This window comes from Hemitrygon akajei, chromosome 32 (genome assembly GCF_048418815.1).
Source record: "Hemitrygon akajei chromosome 32, sHemAka1.3, whole genome shotgun sequence".
NCBI lineage: Eukaryota > Metazoa > Chordata > Chondrichthyes > Myliobatiformes > Dasyatidae > Hemitrygon > Hemitrygon akajei.
The window spans coordinates 4,354,805-4,377,632 of NC_133155.1; the positions used below are offsets into that span (position 1 = coordinate 4,354,805).

The window sequence follows — 22,828 nt, forward strand, 5'->3', positions numbered from 1 at the left end:
TAATAACATGCCGAATATTTCGGGATTCATTCCCCTTTTATCATCCTTTAATTTAGCTCAGGGGTTTTCAAACTTCGGTCCATGGACTCCTTGGTTAATGGCTTAAAATAAGTTGGGAACGCCTGATTTAGTTATTTGCAAGCATCGAGTAGCTTGGCAGATGGGCTGAGTGGGCTCCCGCCGGAAGGTGTGGGATGGAGGCCGGTGGCAGGGGGCGCTGTGTCAGGAGGACGGCGTGAGCCGGGGCTGCTGTGATCCTGAGGGGGGCGGGGGAGTGCGCGGGGCGAGCTCGGTGCGCAGGCGGTTCTCTTGTAAACTGGGTTTCCGCTGTGGCCCATGTGAGCGGCGCTGCCATTGTGTGAGGGAGGGAGCGAGTGAGCGAGCGGAGCAGCGGGCCCTGACGGGGAACGACCAGTGAGCGGCGAGCCGTCGAGAGAGAGAGCGCTCACAAGACCGGCGGCGCGGATCGACCGGTCGGGGAGGTGGAGGAAAAAAATAAATAAATCCCGATCTCTGCGCGGCGCCCTCCCGCACCCCCACCTTCGACAGGCCGCTGGAGCCCAGCCCACAGCCTCGGGACCCGCGTAGCGACTCTCCCCCCTTCCCCCTCCCCACCCCCCGGTTTCGGTTCATGAAGAAATGTCGGCCACCAGCGTCCTGGATCAGGTATGGACCGTCAGTGTTTACCGGCCGGGGTCGGCGTTCCGATTTCTACACGGGGAGACGGGGCAGGAAGGCGGGCAGGGTGGTGGTTGTGGCTGTTAGGCCGCAGCCTCGGCATTCCATTAATGATCTTTCCTCTTTTCTTCTCTCTCTCTTTGCTCACCGTGGTGGAAACCTGCTGCCGCAGAGACCGAAAGGCCAAGGAAACAAAGGTAAGAAAGTGTGGTTCGCTCCCTCCTGATAGGCCGCCGGGGCGGCGGAAGGCCCTGCCGTTTCGGCCTGTCCGGGGGTTTGATTCTAAAATGGTGGCTGGGGCCGCGTGTGAAAGGCGGGAGCGGGGCTTGGTTCTTCCTCCTTTCGCAAGAACGGGCCTGCCTTCTCGAATCTCGCCCCTGATATGAAGAAAACCTTGTGTGCTTGGTGAGGGCAAGAGGGAAAGGGCAGTAGATAGGCCTGAAAGCCTGGGTCTCGAGTTGAGTCAGTCCCCTGATACATCTGTTGAATTGCCTTCCCGCTCCAATTATCTTTCCCTTCTGACGCACCCCAACCTTTATACCTCTTAAGGTGTGAACCCAGAATAGGAGTTTGTCTTAAAATAAGTTTGTTATAAGACGCACATTTCCCCATGAACAGGAAGAATGACTAATGTATTTTAATACCATCGTCATTTTATATTCTCGAATATTGATCGCAATTCTTCGCGATATTTAGGTTTTTATTTCAATTGTGGCGCAGTTCCACGAGTTGAGGGTGTAAGATTATACAAATAAATAGTCTTTGTATTCCACTTCCGTAAATTGGGGAGTTTTGGTTCAGGGAATCGACCATCGCATTAACTCTGATACTGCTTGACCCTCTTGAGTTCCTTCACCCAGTTTGCTCTTTGCTGCAGATCACTGCACCTGCCGTCTCTGGTGTCACAAGTTTTATTGAATAAGTAATCTTAAATAATAAACTCTCCAATGAAAAGACTACCTCTAACTTTATAAACACATTCACCTGCTGGGGATGCTTGGATCCATTTTGTACTTTTAGCTATGTCATGTCCATAATATATTTCCTGTGTTTAAATGTAAACATTTTAATAAATGTAATTTGGTATCAATTAGGTGAACTAAATATGCTTATTATTATGCTTTGTATCATTTCCTGCAGCAGGCAACATTTTGTTTCCATTTTTCTTAAGTCTTTTTACTGCTCACTCATTTTTTTGAGGCAACAATTTTTTCCCCTTCCATAGTTTATTCTTGTATAGGAAATGAGTTTGTGTTGGTTTGAGTGTAACCTGTAGTTCTGCCTTTGTGGAAAAATAAACATTTTTTCAAATATAAATATGTTTGTAGTTACAACACATGCTTTTACATCATTGTTGTATCAAAATTAAATGCTTTCCCATTCTAATTATTGCATTAATTAGTAATTGATCTCTGCCAAACAGCACATATCCTTTGCCCATAACAAGTTGGTTATTTAAGTCTTGATGAATCTAACCTTCCAGATTATAACATTTTCTTTGTCCTGAAATCTTTTTCTTGTATACTTCACTGGTTATCTGGCAATGGGTCCCAAGTACAGGTTAAATATATGTGGGAACTGAGTAAAGTTAATCCCTAGACAGGTTTCAGGCTGGCCAATAATTTAACTAAAAGGACGGATTAGGATAATCGTTTCACATTTTTGGGCTTGTGTTTGCCAAATTAATGTTTGTGGAAAGATGCATCTGGATTCTCTGCCAGCGTTGGTGTGTGAACTCTAAATACAAGTCCAGCACAAATGAAAGCATTTGTGACTGTGTTCATAAAGGTTGCGTTATCACTTGCTGCAGTTATTAGCATAGTTTAGAAGCTTCCAAAGATTTAGCATTCCCACTTAAAGTAGTGTTATTTTTAGTGTGATTTTAGTTGTGATGCAAACAGCAGCTGATTCGTCATGGCAGGTATCAAACCAGAAACTTGGCTTGATATTTCCAATCTCGATTTTCCTTGTTAATCCCCAAATTTTCTTCCAACTTGTAACACAAATTGTCTGCCACATAAAGATTGGCCATTTATTGCATGTGAGCTCCAATATTGTTGGGGTGCTGTTTGATTGGAAGGATTAAATTTTGTGTTTTATATGTCAAGAGCTTTGCGTTTTCTTCAGGGGTCATTGTATCTTTGTACCTCCTTGGACATGCATTGCTGAGACATTATAGAATGGTCATGGAATCAAATCTGACTTTCCAGTTTGTAACTAAATAGCATACAAGACAGTACACTTATTTCATTTATCTTCTGTGGAGTTGTAGTTCATGTTAATATGAAAGTAATTATATACCAGTATCCTCTATTTTCTGGTGCTTCTGAAGTGTATTCTGGTTAATTGGGACACATCGGGGCCAGTACATTTTAGCTCAATTAAGTGGCTGTCCTAGTTAGCTGAAGTTTCATGGAAAGAGTTAAGGTATTTTTTTAAAAAAGCAGATTACCATCTAACTAACAAATGATTTATTTAAATGAGATTCAGGACAAATTTGTAAACTATTACTTATAATTATTAATGGAGGAATTCATCCACTGTACACTGCCATGTTCTTTTGTAAATGAACTAAATCAGCGCAGATGCCTACTTCAGATAATGGACTACCTTCATACAATGTTTTCAATGATTGCTTCCTCCAAATTCTGATTTTCATTGTAACGTTCGAGGTGATTGTCCATACCTTCAACTTCTTCATAGTCCCCAACTTGTTGAAGTAGTGAAATGATTTCATTTTTGCTGCTGGCTGTTTCTGGCATCTCTAAGCCTGAATGGTTGAAATCGTAGTGAGCAAAACAATTCTGAATTGCCTTGCTGCTCATTTCTGGCCAATAGTATTTTCTGACAAAAATCACTGCTTTTTGAACACACACATGCAACTGACACCATTTTTTAAAAACTGTCCACTCAAAGCATGGTGTAGTGTTATAACAGCCTCACAAATATATGTGACTGATGCTAACTGGAACCTGCTCAACAACATTCTCTTGCTTTAATTAAGCGGTGTAGTGTCCCAAGTAAATGAAGGGAATCCTGGTAATTTTCTCGATTCACTTTTGTTCTTTAAGCATTGTCCCATATAAGTGGCTGCCCTTATTAACCAATGGCCCAGTTTGTCTGGAATCCACTGTACTTATTCCAAGTGTTGGACAAGGAACTTATTATTGGTTGCCTGGAGTTTTAAAAGTGGTGATATGCCCTATTAACAAAAGCATGCAACAGGAAAGCTAAGCTGCTATTCATAGGCATTAAGCATTTTTATCTTGGCAGGAATGCCATATCTTTGAATGGTTACACCACGTGCTTGTCTGGCCTACTGAGTAAATGGCGAGTTAGTGAGTCATGCAAATCAAACCGTTGCTTAAGTGCAAGAGTAAGTGTCTGGTAAGGATGCAAATATGATTAGTTTTGTTGATTCTCTTTCTGAAAGCTGCTCTTTAGGAGAGGCTAAAAGAGGTGGTTTTCTCTTTGCCTGATTTTATATCACTCCTCAATTTTATTTGGAAGCAGATCAATCTTGGTTATTTACTTGGCACTATAGTTGATCTTTGGGTGTTTTCTGCTAGTGTGACCTAAAAATCTTAGGTTTCATTGCATTTTTGTCTCCCATTTCTTTCCCATCGCCATGTAATGCAGGGGCTCCCAACCTGGGGTCTACAGGCCCCCTCGTTTAATGGTAGGGGGTCCATGGCATAAAGAGAGGTTGGAAAGATTAGAGCTTCTGCCTTGCAGCTTCAGTAACCTGGTTTCAGTCCTGACCTGCTGAGCTTGTTTGTTCATGTGACTGTGTGGAATGGAGACATCTCTTTCTCCCTTAGTAGGGAGAACGAGGGCCTGTGGTATGTCGAGTACTGGGTGAACCTGTAGTGCAAGTTTGCTTCTTTGCTGTTGCTTTTGCTACACGCTTGAGTGCTCGGTGGCGGGAGTTGTTGCTTGCTGTTGCTTACGTGCAGGAGGGAGGGGAGCTGGACGGGAGACTTTGGGGTTCTAACATTTAACTGTCATTCATTCTTTGGGGCACTCCTCTGTTTTGCAAAGAAAAAGCATTTCAAGATGTATATTGTATACATTTCTCTGACATTAAATGTACCTTTGAAACCAACCTTTTTTATCCCATGGAGCCTTATCATTAACCGAGGGGCTTGTGGACTCCAGGTAGGGAACACCTGCCCAAGGTGCTCTGGTGTCCTTCATCACAAAGTTAGATTGGTACGTTAATTGGCCTCTTTAAATTGTCTCTAGTGTGTGGATAACTAGTAGAATCTGGGAATGGGATAGTGTCGGAATGTGTGGAGGAATAGATTGTGTTATAGTAGGACCGGTGTTTGTTGATTGTGGTCAGCTGAAGGGCTGATTTCTGTGCTGCATCTCAATAATCCTTTGATTATTTCTTTTATAGTGCAAAATGGAGCGGTTCACCAAAAGGATGCACTGAATGATGATGATTTTGAGCCTTATCTGAACACTCAGACTAGGCAGGTGAGTGTGTGGAATTTTAATAACAATTTGTGCTTTTTGGGAAAGAAAATTATGTTTAATCAATGTTATAGCACAATGGAATTAAGCTGTGATTTATTCTTCCAGAATAATGTTACCAGCACCCCAGCACAAGGTGAAATGAGAGACCAATTTTCTGGTGTTATTTTCAATATATAGCCTTTCTTCAGTTACTCTTTGCAGTTACAATATGTAAATATTTTCATGAGAAACACTTGTGTCCAAGCAGCCCAGTATTTTCAGTGTTCTTGGATTTTATAGGAATATCATAAATAGGCTTTCCACATCCGTTCTGTATCTTTTCTTTTTTTCCAGCCACAGCTTAACTGTGAACCATTTCCTCAGTTGAGGTTGAAATCGGTAGTGTGGCTTTCCATGGAGCAGGAAGATGTGAAATAAAGAAAAGGACATAAAATCTAACTTGGCAAACAGTCAGGACCTAAGTATCAGATTCCTTGACCCAAAACATTTTGTCTTTCCTAACTCAACACTATCACAACTGATTATGTTGGCCCCTCATGGGGTTCTTTAGTTGACCATCAAATTAGTGGGTGAAGAAATTTGTGCTAACTCAGTCATAAAGTACTGTCCCCTTATTCTGAGGCACTGTCAGCTAGTAGTGTATTTACCACTTTTTTCCAGTATTAGTGACCTTTATGTGGCATATTAACATTTTTACGGCTCTTGGTTGTTTAGGCCTTCTGTGACGACACTTGAGCAAGTAGGTGAACAATAGTATCTGAAATCAATAAACTGTTTGCTGAGGAGATGTTTCCAAAATTTCTTGGAAATCCTCTGTTTTGCTTCTTGGTTCCCAACAAATAGTTTTTGATGTGAAGAAAGACACGTTCTTTTATTTCGAGATAATCTGAAAAGCAACTTCCAGTATTTGCTTTAAGACGCAGGATGATTGAAAATTATATTTCATCCTTGCAGGGGTTTTCAACATATGGTCCATAGACCTCTTGTTTTAATGGTGTTGGTCCATGGCATGAAAAAAGATTGGGAGCTCTTGCTTGAATGTGTATTCTCAGCTTGTATTTCTGAATAAATAGATAAACTGCTATGATGGGGGCAAACTATTTTGAGTTCTCATGAAGTTTTTGATGAATTTTTGCTATTGTTTAAGTAATAGTATCCTTTAGTCTACTTCATTGTCCCTGGGGTAAATGTTGAGTTGAATTCATTTTGAATTAATGGCCAGTTTTAGAAAGCAAAAATAAAATATATAGAAGAGCTAACATTTACGGTATTATGTTTAATAGCTCTTTGTATAATTTTTGAAATATGTTTGGTAATGTTTTTGCAGAGTATAGTTGGTGTGAGTTTATTGTGGGAAATTAGAAGCTGTCTGTCCCTCTGATTAAATTCTGACTGTCAAGCTTGTTGAAAAATGGGTGCTTTGGGAAGCTAATCAAAAAAAGAAAAGCAATTTTGTGCTTACTGGTATCTTATGAAACACAAGATGGACAGGATGAGAAAGGTTGGCTTTCATTATTGTTTTTTATTTCCTGTTTTTCTTGATTCTTCACTTCTAAAATCTCCCTTAAGCAACTAAACTTAATTTAGTTCTTCATCTGCATATTCAAGTAGAGTATTGGAATACCCACCCAGGTATTTGAAGCTTTTTTCGCAAAATGTCTGTTGGCCTAGTGCAATTGTGATTGTCTGGAACAGAGGAATTAAAAGGCAAAAATAAAGGACAGGAATGCTGGCAGACTTATTTAATATTTCTAATCTTTGGTGTTTTCATGGCTGACATAAAAAAGCAGTCCACTCTTTCTGAAATGTCTTCTAAAAAATTCTCACCACGGGAGTCTAGTCATAGTTGGTCGACATGATTTAATGTCATTGTTGACTTTGTTGATCCTAATCGGTATGGCTCCAAAAAGGATTAAAACTGGATTAAAATGAAAACCAAAAATTTGGCGGATACTTCATAGTTCAGACCTCATCTGCGGAGGGGTTTAATATCACTGAGTTTTCAGTGCTAGTATTTCCAGCGTGTTTTTATTTCGGGTTTTCAGCATCTGCAGTGTTTAAATTTTAAACGTCCTCTTCCTGGCTCAGGTAGCAAAACTGTAACTGCAGACACTAGAAATCTGAAATATTAACAAAACACAGGAAATAATAGCAATGGAAGATCATTGGCCTGAAATGTTAACTCTTCTGATGATGCTGCCTTGATGCATATACCCCGTACTTCCTGTTTTTGTTTGAGATGGAGAGAAAGTGAAGATGTATTTATTCCTTTTCCACAAGGACTATTCTTGCTAGCTGTTAGATGCTTATTGAAAATAACACTGAGTTCATTAACTCATTAGAAGGTAAATGTCACTTCCAAACGTACAATAACATCCGAACTTCCATTCAAGCTTGCTGTTGTTGGACCAAGCTGTTTATTAAATATTTAGACTTGGATGTTTCACCCATCTTTTCCCTCCTTACTAATTGCCCTGTGCCCCTCTACAACCCAGGCCTTGGTATCCTGCTGAAGCTTTTCCTCAGTCACAGACTCTCATCCTAGACTCCTGTGGTAAGAATTTTTAGAAGACATTTCAGAAAGAGTGGACTGCTTTTTTTTTTAATGTCATCCATGAAAACACTAAAGCTTAAAAATATTAAATATGGCTGACAAGACTTTCATTTCTTGTCCTTAACCACACCCTCTTATTACCAGAAACCTAATGTTTGAGTCATTTCTGGAGTCAAGTCTCCCTTATCCTCCACGCACTATAATGCTGATCTTTTTGATGGAGATAGAGCTGCTGTCACAAATCTGCATTTTGATTCCTGTCTGTAGGGCTATTCATTTATTTTTTACCTGTGTTAAGGTCGCAAATTCCTTTTGGATTTAAAATTTTCTGTCCGCACATTAACTATCCATGTTTCGGCTGTACTTCAAGCTCTGGCTTTTTGTACAAGGATGGCAAAGGTTTTGACCACTTTTGCTTTTTCTTTCTAATTTTATACCTAATATTTTGTTGACTTTTCTCTCATCTTTTCAATTTTCAGTCTTCCAATCAACTCTTATCATTTCAGATTAGCCATTGATAACTTTTTGGATTAATAGGTTTATTTGCTATTGTGGGATCTCTTCATTCTTATGTGTTGCAGTAGACTTGTGCAGACTATTGTGTTGACACAATCTGGTGGCGTAAGTATGATCCTTTATGATTGCCAGATTTAACTTAATTCCAGTCTTTTCAGAAATCAGTAAACAAAACATCATGTGTGGATTGTTCTTTTTAGAGCAATTTGTCACAAAGCTAATTTGCAGTAAAATGAACAACTGCCTCTCTTTTGTGGATTATTTCTTTTTTGAACATTAAAATCCTTATCCCCAAGTGCCTCCAATGTCACAAGCTAAGCATTTCCTTCCTCCTTTCTCCAATCATAAGTTCTGCTCTCCATTCTCCCCTGCCCCACCACATCCCTGCTAATTCTTCTCTTCAGTAAGTTACTATTTCAAATTTGAGCTTTTGCTAGGAGCAATTGAAAACTGTTTTGTTCTCTTTTCCTGTCCCATGACAAATGTCTTGGTTTCTGATTTTTTTTTGATGAAATATTGCTTTAGATATCCTACAATCTTTATGTTCCCGAACTGCTCCTATTTGCATTTTTGCCCCCTACTTTTGGTGAAATTTAACAGAAAGGAAGACCTTGATTTCTAAGAAATGACTTGGAGTATCTGAGGTGTGATATTGACTGTTGATCATAGGTAGCAGTTTCCGTATGTTTTTATAATTGTAGACAGTTGCAACTTTTTCTTGAGTTGGTGCATATTCAGTTTGTTATATTGAGTTCCAGGGATATCTTAAGTTAAAAGTAGCTTCATAAATATAAGTTGTTAAGTTCTTGTCTATCTTTGTTATGCCTTTGAGAAGAAATGGGGGAAGTCACTTTTGCCTCTTCCTGATTAGATATCTAAGTGTGAGAACAGTGGGAATTCTTTCCTCTCCCCTCAATATCTAAGGGTATAATTTGTTGGGTAGTTGACTGTGCAATCAGTTCATGCTGGAAAGCCCCTCCAAATAAGGTATTAATTCAATCCTGCTAGACAATGATGTAATGCTTTTTTTTGTGTGTGCCTTTCCAAAGGATGTTTCTTGGGAGTTGTTACAGCAGAATTGAATCACTTCTCTGTTATGTTCTTGCAATTATAATAGGGTATAATTGTGCATAATTTTGGTTTCAGCAATCGTAAAAAAGATTGCATTTATGTACTTCCATGGAGATGCTTGTAGGCAAGCTCCTTTGCTAAGCCTGGTCTATATTTGATCGAGCAAATTTATTTTAAAATAATGTAATACAAAAAAATAGTAATTGATCTAGCTTAACAAAGATTTATCCATTCATTGTTTTCATTACTCTTCATCAGACACTTTGACTTGTATTGGCTTCTGTATGCTGTTCCTTTTGCAGTTATGTGTGATTTTGACATGTGTAGACTAAAGGAAACTTTCACAAGTTGATTTTAAAAGTATAATACTTGACATTGTGAGTGATATTAATGTAAAGGAAAGGTGTAAATAGCCAGTATAATCCCAACTATGACATTATTTTAACCCATGTACTTCACCTTGAGCATCAAGACATGTGTTGGTGTTTGCTACTTTCTGAAGTACCATCTCGTCTTTCAATAGGCTAATACCTATTTTCTGTTAATTTAGGAGTGATTTTGTGCTAGATTTAGATATGTAATCCACAGTATTTTCACTAAAGATGGAATGCTACCAAAAATAATCTTCATACCTTTGTGCTGAGTTCAACGCATTCTGCCCTTTGACCAGATTTCATGTGTAGAATTTCCCAATAATGCAATTGTATATGCAATCTGTTATCAAAATATCTTGGGTTTGAAAGACCCCTTGTGTAAAATCTGTAAAATAATTTTTTTTTTTAAAAAAGCAAGCAAAATCTAAGGAAATATAAACCTGGGAATCTTAATTTCAGGATTTTTAGTGTAGTTTATGCATTTATCACATGGCTTTTAAGTTCTATACTTCAGTATTAGCCAAAATGCCTTGTACCAAGAAATTCCCAATCATAACTCTGCAGCAGTTTTATAATCACGGAAATAAACTCTATCATTTTGAAACTCCTGTTGAATTTTTTTTTCTATTTCTAGTCGAAGTGATATGTGAAAAACTTTAACCGTAGTAATGGTGTGAAATATTTCCACTTTTTTTTGGCAGTTAAGCTGAAACTTTAAATGTTATTTAAATTCTTAAAAGATACTCATTCCATATGTCTTTCTTTACTGAATATATTCATTTTTGTTTTGCAGAACAATACCTATACTGCCATGTCTGACTCCTACCTACCAAGTTACTATAGTCCGTCTATAGGGTTCCAGTATTCATTGAGTGAGGCTGCTTGGTCTACAGGAGGGGATCCACCTATGCCCTATCTGACATCGTATGGACAGCTAAGTAATGGAGAGCATCATTTTCTACCTGATGCCATGTTTGGACAGCCAGGGACTTTGGGTAATACTCCTTTCTTGAGCCAGCATGGGTTTAACTTCTTTCCTAGTGGTGTGGACTTCTCGGCTTGGGGGACCAGCAGTTCTCAGGGACAGTCCACTCAGAGCTCAGGCTATAGCCCCAGCAGCTATGCCTATCCTCCTAGCTCTCTGGGTGGAGCTATGATGGATGGACAGTCAACTTTTGCCAACGACACACTGAATAAAGCACCAGGTATGAATAGCATTGACCAAGGAATGGCAGGACTGAAAATAAGTGGTGGCGAGGTGGCTAGTAACGTCTCTAAAATGGTAGGTTCAGCTGTTGGGAGCAATCCTATATCGACTATTTCAAATAATGCGATACCTTCCAATCCCATGCCACCAACTACAATTGCTCCTCCCAAGCCAGCTTCATGGGCGGACATTGCAAGCAAGCCTGCAAAACCCCAACCCAAGAAAGCAAAAGGTGGGTCCAGTGGGCCATCTCTACCACCACCTCCAATTAAACATAATATGGATATTGGTACCTGGGATAACAAAGGGACAGTGGCCAAAACTGCTCCTCAGCCGTCAACTCAAGCCAGTGGCCAGCAACAAGGTCAGCCACCTCCTCTGCCGGTGAACCAGCAGGTGGTCAATATGCAGCCTCAGCAAGTGTCCTCAGGCCAGCCGCAGCAGCAGGTGACCCCACAGCCAGTGCAGCAACAGCAGCAGCAGCCACAACCAAATCGTTGGGTTGCACCACGTAACCGTGCAGCTGGCTTTGGCCAAAATGGAGTGGATGCTGGAGGTATTGGCCTGGTGCATGGGAATTCAAATTCTGCCTCAGTGGAAGCACATCCTGTTTTGGAGAAATTGCGTTCTGTCAACAACTATAACCCCAAGGATTTTGACTGGAACCCCAAACATGGACGAGTTTTCATCATAAAGAGCTACTCTGAGGATGACATCCATCGCTCCATTAAATATTCCATTTGGTGTAGTACTGAGCATGGCAACAAGAGACTGGATGCAGCCTACCGTACCATGAACGGCAAGGGTCCTGTTTACCTCTTGTTTAGTGTCAATGGGAGTGGTCACTTCTGTGGTGTTGCCGAGATGAAGTCGACTGTAGACTACAACACTTGTGCTGGGGTATGGTCTCAGGACAAGTGGAAGGGACGGTTTGACGTCAGGTGGATATTTGTGAAGGACGTGCCCAATAGTCAGCTGCGGCACATTCGCCTGGAAAACAATGAGAATAAACCTGTCACCAACTCCCGAGACACTCAGGAGGTGCCCTTGGAAAAAGCCAAGCAGGTTCTGAAAATTATTGCCAGTTACAAGCATACGACCTCCATCTTTGATGACTTTTCTCATTACGAAAAACGTCAAGAGGAGGAGGAGTGTGTTAAAAAGGTTGGTCATACTAAAAAATGTTAATTGGAAAGCTGTAAGATGGTGAAAATTGTCAACTTTTGAAAGTCAATTGAAACTTTTGGAGTATTAAGTTTCTTTTAAAATATATATATATATATATACACACACACACACACAAGCCAATCTGTTTACTTCAACCCTGGTAATCCTAATTTTGTCTGAATTTGATGATTTATGAATGTTACTGGGATCTCAGAAAACAAAATGGAGGGATGCAAAAATGTTCAGTGTACTCTTGCACTGTGATCCCTCACTGCAATTATTAACGTTTTAAGTTTTGTCCTTCCAAACTTGGATAGAATCTGGAAAGTATTCTTGATTTGTATTACAACAGGATGAAGCATTGAGAGAAATTTAAGGTGTCACTCAAGTATATCATAATAAAAGTGTATTGGCATAAATGTGATTTCTTTTTCACTTGTAGTTTGAAAAACAAAACTGGTGATGACGACACTGGCCATGTTAATATAAGATTTAGCTACTTGTATAGTTAAAGGAATTATGTGGGTAATTTATTTAAAGGATTAAGGTACAGCTACTGAACAGAATAGTGGTGATGACCCACTTTTAGTTTTTAAGAAAATACATTTTCATTTTGCGGTGTATCACCAGTAGAAAAAATTCTGACTCTGAAGTCTGGTCAATGAATTAGTTTAAAGGATTCATCTCTAGATTTAAACCACTGTGGTTTGCATTTTAGACCAGATCCTGCTGACAAATTAAATGTTTGTAATGTTTGAAAAAAATTTGGGAGCATCTCTGTTTCAGTTGGATTTTAATGCAATGATGTGCAATATCGCTTACTTTGATATTGTGGTGGCAATCTACAGAAAGATCACAATGGCTGCTACAGTAAACCATGATTTTCTTGAACAGTAGATTACTTTAAGTTCTCTAAAACCAAACAAGGGATGTCTATTTTAGCTGAGAGGTTTGGTTATGTTAGTGAATGAAATCAGTGTTAAATTCCTCACATTAATAGTCTGGATAATCACTAAAGGTAAACCGATCTCTGAAGTTCCATTTTCTGTTGTTCAAGTCAGATATTGTATTCAGTTGTATAAAAATACCAAGTGATGTATCTTGCGAGGCACCTGCTTGTTGGATTTTGTTGACTCTCCATTGTTCAGGTACAGTGATGCAGTAAAAACCATCTGAAAATTGCAGACTGATGCCCCTCAACCTTGAAATCGCATCATTTTAGAAGATTGTGGGTAACATCACTTTCTCACCATCTGCTATGGGCATGAATACCTTCGTTATTGCTGGTCATAACTCTTGAGCCTGGTTAGCAGAATGCTTCCATTATTAAAGTTGTAACACCTCCAAGTTCTAAATTGCAGCTAGAATGACCCTTGCAAATGGGGACCTAGCAAACTCGCCTTCAACGGGATCTGTCTTGTAAGCACGACCATTTGGTAGTTTAGGATTCAGGATGGTTACCATTAGTTTCCATTTAAACTTGCACTATTATACTGATGGAAGGCAAAAGATATTGAAATCAAAGTATTTAATTACTTGTTGTTTGAATTTAAAGTAATTAAATAACCACAAAGGGAAAGTTATTTAATCCTGGTAGTCTGAATAGATCTAAATTAAATATTTATTTCTTCCATCTGATAAAACAGTCTTTTAACCTGAGTAACGCATTTGGCTTTCACCAATTGAACTGGTATTCATTTCTGCCATGGAGTCGCTTGTTCTCTTGCTGAGAAATTTGTTGTAAAAAATGATTAAGTTGGCAGTTTTAAATCAAAAATCATATACATCTCTGCAGTTCAAAAAAATTGAAAACTGCAGATTTGTTGGTAAAGGATTTGTCAAACTTGAATGTATTCCATGCTGCCCTTCCAAAGTTAGGGGTAAGGTGGGTGGGTTCTGTGGTTAGTCCAAGATTTGAACGTATACAGACTTGTTTGACGCTTCAGTATTGTGAGTAAGAGGTTGCATTACTAAAGATGCAGTTTTTTTGGGTGAGAAGTTGTACTTTTAGACTCACTTTTAGTTTTGTGATTAGCTTGGAGGAACAGTGTCCCATTGTAGGAAATTTGTATTTGCTCATAGTAAAAGCTAGATTATGCATTAACCAATATTCTCTCGTACAGTGGAAAAGTTGAGTAATTTTGGTCTTTCTCATAATGCTGACTATATGCGCTAATCCCATTAGGTCAATTTCCTCTGTGCCTTTCCTTTGGGAGTACCTGTCCAAATGAGTTTTCAGTGCTATTATTGTAATTCATACTTACCCCTTAGATCTCCTTTTTAAATTTCTCTCTCCCTCCTACCTTAAATCTGTGCTCTTTAGTTCTGGATTCCCCAGACCTGGGGAAATTATTCAAGACCTTCATCCTTTTATAAGCCTCTTTACAAGTCTCCCATCAGCCTCCTGTATTCTAGGGCAAATAAATCCAGCCTGTCCGAACTCCCTATAAATGCCGTCCTCCATTCCAGGCAACATCCTAGTGAATCTGTTCTGCACTCTTCCTGAATTAAATTTCATTTAAAGCTGTAAGACACTATACAAATTGAGGTAATTGTTGGCCAGGATTTTTTTTCTTAGCCACGATGCCAATAGCCAGATGAGTGGTCTTTAGCTGTGCTGGATTTTGCAAATGCAGCACCAAGAGCAGGCAGCACAGTGACATAATTAACAGCTGCTATCTCAATTCTAGGGACCTGGGTTACATCTCAACTTCCAGTACTCTGTAGAGTGTACATTCTCCCCGTGACCACATGAGTTTCTTCTGGTGCTCTGGTTTTCTTCCACATTGCAAAAAGTGTGTTGGGAAGTTTAATTGTCAATGTAGCTAGGAAAACCTGTGGGGATGGGAGGGTAGTTGATGCTGATGTCGATGACCATTTAGTGTAGATGGGTACCCAGTTGCACTTGCTGTGTCTAGGGGCAGTTTATGTGCTGTGATTCTGACTAGGTGAAATAGTACAGATTGAATATGGGAATAATGGGTAGCTGGATATGGTGATGGAAGAATAAGTAATGGTTAGAGGGATGGGATACTGTGCATATGACAACTGACAGATCAGTGTCTAATAAATTCTGTACCTTAAAAGTAACATTTTGTTCAGTGTCTGGTGTGCTACACTGCTGATCTGTAAATTAACAGTTTAAAGTCTGAATCACCAAAGTAAATTGTGATACTTTAGCATAAATGGCTGATTTAAAACTTCTAATTTTTGTATTTTTTAATAAAGTATTGATATGTACTTTTCAATCAGAGTTTAATGCTATATTGCGGATGGGTGGCATTTTCTATATTTTTTTTGCCACTGTTTCACTTTCAATTTTATGAACATGTTACTTTATTGAATCTTTCTAATTAATGAATTTATCAATTTGGTTATGCAGTGAAAACTTACAATGTAAATATTTAATAAAACTGTCATTGAAGAGTTGTTTAAAAATAGAATGCTTTCCTCTACATGCAAATGGAGAAAAGTGCAAATTGGCTGTCATCTGAAACTGGTACTGCCTGTGTTGGCATTTAGCTGCATTCTAAAGTTGCTGTGTTTCTGTCCACAAAAGTGACTGCTGTTTTCTACAGTACTGAGCAAGTCTTGAGCACACATTAAAAAAATAATTCTATAGAATGAAGATGCTTTCAAAATTAGTGAAATGGAAAGTTTTAAAATATCAAATTTACAATAAAGAGCAGTAAATAGTAAAAAAAAATCAAGTCAATATTTGGTGTGACAACCCTTTCCTTTTATAACTACATCAATTTTCTTAGCTACACTGGTGTACAGTTTTATAAGAAAATTGGCTGGTAGGTTGTTCCAAGCATCTTGGAGAACTTGCCACAGTTCTTCTGCAGACTTTGGCTGTCTTGCTTGCTCCTGTCTCCAGGTAATCACAGACAGTCTCAATGATGTTGAGATCAGGGCTCTGTGGAGGCCGTACCATCTGCTGCAGTGCTCCTTGTTCTGTTCAGTGAAGATAGTTCTTTGTCCTTGTTTTTCAGTTATTGGTACTGCAGGATGAAGTTGGGACCAATCAGGCACATCTGATGATATTGTGGGAGGGATGGTAATCTGCTTGTACTTCTCAGCACAGAGGATTTCATTAATTCTGACCAGATCACCAATTCCATTTGCAGAACTGCAGCCCCAACTCTGCAGGGATCCTCTGCCGTACTTCATCTTTGGCTGAAGACGCTTGTCCATGTAGAGCTGTCCAGCTCTTCTACGAATTGCCTCCTGTTTCAGCTAAACATTTCAAATTTTAACTCGTTAGTTCAAAGCACTTGCCGCCATTGTTCAGCACCCCAGTCCTTGTGTTTTTGTGTGTAGGTGAGTCTCTTGGTTTCAGAAGAATAGCTTTTTGGTGGTAACCTTCCATGAAGGTTCTGACAAGACTTATCCAGATAGTAGGGGTGTATCAGATAGTACTTGTGTTCCAGTGCTTTCTGCAAGTTCAAAGCTGATAGCAGTGCTGGACTAATTCCAATTTAGAACGGATGTTAGTTTAATGTATCTCTTGTCTGGTGCACTCAGTTTCTGTGGCCGATTTCTGTTTCGGGTCCTCAACCTTGCCAGTTCCTTTGTGCTTTTTCAGAAGAGCTTGGGCAGCACATCTTGAAACTCCTGACTGCCATGAAATTTCTGCTTGCAAAAGACCTGCTGATGCTGGATGACCACCCTTTCTTTTCGCTATGCTCACACTTACCATGGTGCAAGAATTGATTTAAAGGTTAACCTGTCACACCCTCATCTTTTAGTTTGATTTCTACTGCAGTCGTTTCTGTTTCAGTTAATAAGTTAGTTCATTCAGCTTATGTTACTGATCATTAGCACCAGTTTGTTATCTTTGTTAATCATGCACTGGGTAAGACACCTACAAAGTAATCAAGTTTTTATTTGAAATGTGGTCTAATGCTTAATATGTTACTTTTAACAAAGTACACAAAAAGCTCATTTGGAAAATGAATGTTTGGATATATGGGTGCCTAAGACTATACCATATATGGTCCAGCTATTTTATTTTCAATGCAGCCCATCTAAATTTGAGTATAGCATTATGCTTTAAATGTGAATGGTTTTGAAATTAATTGTGCGTAAATGTCACCTTTGGGTTGTCTTTACCATATAGGTTGGATTTTAGCACAAAGATGATCATTTTTGTACTTCAGTATGATTTTGCAACTTGGCTAGGCACAGTTCACTGGTTAGCTGAATAGACCAGAATATGCTTGTATTCTAGGTGAGTGCATTAAATCTACCTGGTGCCTTTGGAGTCTTCTACCTTTGAAGGGGAATATCTGATTCTGGTTTGGGTCTGATCATTCTGGTACAATTTTGGGATGGGATAAATGCAACTTTTTTAACATTGTTTTATGTTAAGCTCTAACATGTTTTCCTACAATTTGGAAGGATTGGGTTTAAATTTTATTTTTTGATAACTAAACCTGGAAGTCTAATCTGTATTTTGATTGGTGTGTTTAGATTTTGAGACATATCCTTGTCTTTTCTGGCCAACTTCAAATGAACTGTCTATTGACCATTAGATGCTGTGTTACCTCTGCATCTATAGGGATTTCCCAGGTTATGAATGACCTGACTTGTGGGAATCTGACTTTACACAAATTCCTTCATAAACTTTTAAAACATTTTGAAAACCAATATAATGTTTGACAATATTTATTAATGACTGGATATAGAAAATATTCCATTATCTTAATTATGGATAATGATTATGTGACTATTCAGTGAAATGAAAGAATTATAACAAATGTAGAGAAATACAATACTATAGAAAATGGATGTTTTTGACTTGTGAAAAAATTGGCTAATAGACAACACTCGGATGCAAAGGTCTTGCATAACCTGGGGATTGCCTGTGTTCTGAAATCTCTCCAAGCCCTTACCCAATTGAGATATTAAGGGAATACCACATTGCTTTTGGGAAGGTATAACAGATTCCAAAGCACTAATTTACAAAAAAAAGGCTCTGTAAAAAGATATTGACTCTGTTCTCAAATGTTCGTGCCTTTTGAGCTTCTTTTGTAATCTCTGTGATGTTTTCAGTTCTCTGTAACTGTTCTATTGCTTGAGGCTGGCTTTTTTCCCCTCTGATAAGCAGTTAGAAATGTTTCACTTTTAGTTGCTATATTAATGAAACATCTGTTAACCTATTGAGATAACAGTAACAATGGGTGGTAGAGATTACTACAAAGCTATAGCTTGTTAACAGTTACATGATGTACTAGAAGTTTTGTTTTTGCAGTTATCGGTTTTCTTTTATTAAGCAATATCTGCAGTAAAATAGGCATCAATTTCAAGAGTGTTGGAAATACAGAAGGGGGTGGACAGTGGGTTACGAAACTGAAAATGCAATTGATTGCAAATGTACAATCCTCCTTAACCACTTGGAGAGTCATAATCATAAGGCAAGAAACATGCTATTTGGCTCCCAATTGTACCCATTTTCATTAATTCCACTTACCAACATTATGCCAGTAGTCTTCTATACTTTGTCAATTCAGAGTTGTCCTAATGCTTCTTGAATGTTGTGAGAGTACCTCCCTCTGCTAGTTAAGGCAGTATGTTGCAGACTTCACCATCTCTAAAGGGGTGTGGAGGTGCAAATTTTTGCCCTTGCATCACCCACTAAACCTCCTACCTTCCACACTGTTCCCTCTTAGACACTCTTTGCCAACCACCACTCCTCACCCCACCCAATAAAGAAAATGATATTGGCTGTCTCATAACTTTATTTACCTCTATCAGGTACTTAGCCTTTCCTACTCTAATGAAAACAAATATAGCCTTAAACTTAATAATTTAATCAAGATATAGACTAATAACTCTCCTTACACACCCTCTGACACAATCACATCCTTTATAGAGTGTGACCAATGGAACTCTTGTGTGCCAGACCAATCTTTTATAGAAGTGTAACAGGAAATCCCAGCTCTGTTCATTAACCAAATCCTAGAACCTAGAATTTGCTTTGTAATCCTACACTCACTTGCTTTGCTAGAAGCATTAATTTGTAGTTAGGCTGTAAGATATAGGAGCAGAATCAGGCCATTTGGCCATCCAGTCTGCTCTGCCATTTCATCATGCCTGATGTATTTTTCCCTCTCAGCCCCATTTCCCTGCTTTCTCCTTGTCTATATACTACTAAAACTCTCATGCTCCGTTTGTCTGTTTTTGACCTCCAATTAGCGCAAACGGTGCATTACAGCGGCACTAATTTTGGGTAAATCAACTTAAAATGCGCTAACTTACAGAATGCAGGCAAAGTGAGATTGCTCACTTGCCAAAATCAACAGCGTCGCTTTCACCCAAGAGACAATGTCAGCCATGATGGAAACCACGATGCATGCACACGGCCAGCCTCAGAAGCTACTCACGATTCTCACAGCAGCGACACCAACTGGAGCAAAAGGGCAGGGCAGCTCTATTTCGAGCGGTCACATACTGCTGATCACCATCAGCATGTGCAGGATTGGGACAGATCTAACTCCCACCCATCAATAAGAGATAATTAAATCTTATTGTAATAACGTACTTTGAGACACCCATCAAATCCTTTGATGCAGTCAAAGGACAGTGGGGACTATATCACGTCCATTTAGGAGAGCGCCAACCACATCATCAAGAATAATCAGCATCCTGGAGGGTTTGGTGTTACTGCTTCATATCTTCTATCCAGCATTAGGGTAAAAACAATATAGTCAGCCTAGTTATGCCGCGTGGCAAGAGAAAGGGGTATATTATGATCAAGAGATGATGCCAAATGTCGTTGGAAAGCGGCAGGGAGAGAACAAGAATCAGATGAGGCCACGGCTGCACGACTCCAGGATCAAAGAGTCAGGACAAAAAAGATGAGAGAAGAGACAGAGGAGGGGAGGAATGCACTTCTCCAGATGACAACAGCTGGCACAGAACGAGGAGAGGAAGAGACAAAGGAGCTGAGAAAAGCACATCTCCAAGCTCAGAGACAAAAATAAGCAGCAGAAGAGATGGCAGATGAAAGGATTGCTCGTCTCCAGAATGCCAAGGAGAGGCACAAGGGTGGCAGATCACCAGGAATTATGCCATCAAAAGTGTCCTGTGTTAAATGAGGAGGAGCTTGCTACGCGTCGTTCTTTAATAAACTGAGGTTTTATTCAATTTTCAAAGCAAAGTGAAACCAATAGCATACAGGAAAATGTAATATTCATTATGGTCACGTCAGACTGCACTACCCTTCTCTCAAAGGGTGCCCCAATGGGTCACCCTGTTGCCTAGTATTCCTTCATGGCCTGACCAATCAAGAATTTATCAGCCTCGTCTGTAAATATACCCAATGGCTTGGCCTCCACAGCCACCAGTGGCAACAAATTCTACAGATTCACCACTCTGGCTAAAGAAATTCTTCTTCATCTCCATTCTAAATGGACGCCCCTCTATTCTGAGACTGTGTCCTCTGGTCTTGGACTCCCCCGCCGTGGGAAAAATCCTCTCCATGATTAAAAGCTATTGCTTTGCCAAATTTTTCCCAGCTGATCAGTGACATGCTTTCTTAAACAGCCTCCTTTGCTATCAACAACGTCAACTTCATATCATCTGCAAATTTATCCTGCCTTGTATATTCAATTCCCAGTGAACACAGTGTAATTGTGGGGGGAAGCAATGGTGTTTTGTCTTGTGCTTGAGAACCTTTGTGGATGGGAAACTAAAATTGCATTATGTTGTGCCTGCTGGACCTGTGGACAAGAGTCCTACAGCCATACAGAAATGTCTTTTTAGCACGTCTACACCACTCATCCGGCACCCGTCTATATTGGTCAGGTTTACCTGCACTTGGTCTATAGACTCTTATGTTCATCTGGGTACTGTCAGTATCTGTTTGCACCTTCTCAGTCAATGCTTTTAAGATCACAGCTATCCTTTGGGTGAACAAATCCTTCCTCTCATCTTCATTAATTCTTTTACTCCTTGCCTTAACTTTGAAGGCAGAGGTTTATGGTGGGGGGGGGGGGGAATTTAATGCCTGTCTGTGCTTATAATTTTGAATAGTTTACCAGGTTCCCTCTTAAGCCACTGCCTTTCCAATGAAGCAAACCTGGCCTATCCATTCTCTTCCTAATTGAAATGTTCTAAATAAGTCGCATCATTCACCTCATCTAAAAGAATGTTGTTCTTAATTGATCAAAACTTTGTTTAATATTATCAATAATGTAATTGTATATATTGAGATTCAGTTACAATTTATGAGCTCCCCCACTCCCACCCATTGTGCTGTATTCACAGCAGTTAAGCTAATTCTTACCAGCGTTTAATTTATTTGCCTGTTCTTTGGTAATTACCTTTGTTATGTAACTGGTGTGAGCTCTATGAATGAAATGTGTCAGAAAATACTCGCTTCATGTAGAACACAGACTGAAAATTATACTTTAGTGAAATATTCAATTATCATGTTTCATTAGTGATGATGCAGCCGATTGTATATAAAAAAAAGTGGAGTATTCTATGTTCAGATTCTGAAGGTTGGCATTCAATGCCAGCCGTTTATTTTAGTAACTGATTTTGACCACAAACCTTTGGGTCCATTTCATAATTGTTGGCTGGATGTATTTGCCTCAATGATATGCAAACTTGATTTAGGAAAACAATGCATTTCTCCAGGACCCAGTTCAAAATGGCTCCCTTGTTGATTTTGTCAATCACTTGGAGGTTGTGTTGTATCAGCATTTCTTGTGGAGTGCTTTTAATTGCTGTTTCTAAATATAACTCACATATTAAATCCCAAAAGCATTTTAGATGTTTGTGAAATGAAGTGCGCACATTAATTTATATATGAAGTAAAATCTAATGCTGAATATGGGTAGTTGAGTATTAGGTGTGCAGAAGGCTGTGAAGACAGCATGCAGCAGGTAACATTAGTATGCTATGCAAGGACAGATAAGTACTATAGAGTGACCATTTTTGCCACAGCTGAGAAATACTGTGCTTATTTTTTTAAATCTGTTAGTGAATCCAGCACTACTCAGAATCTTTGTTACTGAAGTAAGGTGGTACTTATACTGAATACCTCTGTGCTTTAAGTGAATTCTTGTAATATTGGACAAATGTTGGATTTTTATGTCCTTGGGTGGTACAGAAACTTGCAAGGTAGTTCAGCTTTTCCGCAAGTGTAACTAGTGTATCATTGTGCATGGAGGTTCTGTAGATGCAGCATTACATTTGGAGGAAACAAATGTGATCCAGGAAAATCAAATAATCCTCAGTGATAAGAAAACAGAGGGCTGGGTTGGATGATAATTTAAGGTAAAAAGTAAAAGGTAAAAATAATTATGTGGAATTAGGAAGAGTTTATTACTGTATTTTTGATTCTTGTTCTAAGTGGTTCAGATGAAGTTGTGGTACTCTAACAATTTATTAGTAATCATAGAAAAATATTGATTGGGTTTTTGAGCAGTTAACATCCAAGGTAATGTACAAGGCTGAACTAGATTAGACATGATGCCATATTTCTGTGCAAAAATTGACCTAGTAAATTTCATTGTCACGAGGAAAAGACTAACCCAGAAAATGTCATTGTCACAGTTGGACTGAAGTTGCTCCCAATTGAAAACCTTACCCAAAGTCAGCTTTATTATGGAATGGGCCAACCACTTCCATGAATATAAATGGTATTGGCCTATAAACAATTTGTCATAGGAAAGCATGCTAGATCTCCAAAGTGATTGTACTTGGATGGTATGCTGTAAGTAATTGCAAAAGCTATGTTTATCATGTAAATATTAATCAAGCATT

The 22,828-nt window shown here is 39.1% G+C and overlaps 1 protein-coding gene across 2 annotated transcripts in view; it reads left to right on the forward strand.

Moving 5' to 3' along the window:
* The first annotated feature begins 264 nt into the window (after window positions 1-264).
* Window positions 265-22,828, forward strand: part of ythdf2 (YTH N6-methyladenosine RNA binding protein F2) — a 36,999-nt gene continuing 14,435 nt past the window's right edge. The window contains exons 1-4 of one of the 2 annotated variants that reach the window (XM_073034457.1): window positions 265-666; window positions 851-875; window positions 5,081-5,160; window positions 10,469-12,046. In XM_073034457.1, coding sequence (XP_072890558.1) covers window positions 640-666; window positions 851-875; window positions 5,081-5,160; window positions 10,469-12,046 — 1,710 coding nt within the window. In that variant the 5' untranslated portion in view covers window positions 265-639. The remainder of the gene's footprint in view (window positions 667-850; window positions 876-5,080; window positions 5,161-10,468; window positions 12,047-22,828) is intronic. The other variant, XM_073034458.1, reaches the window with a different exon arrangement.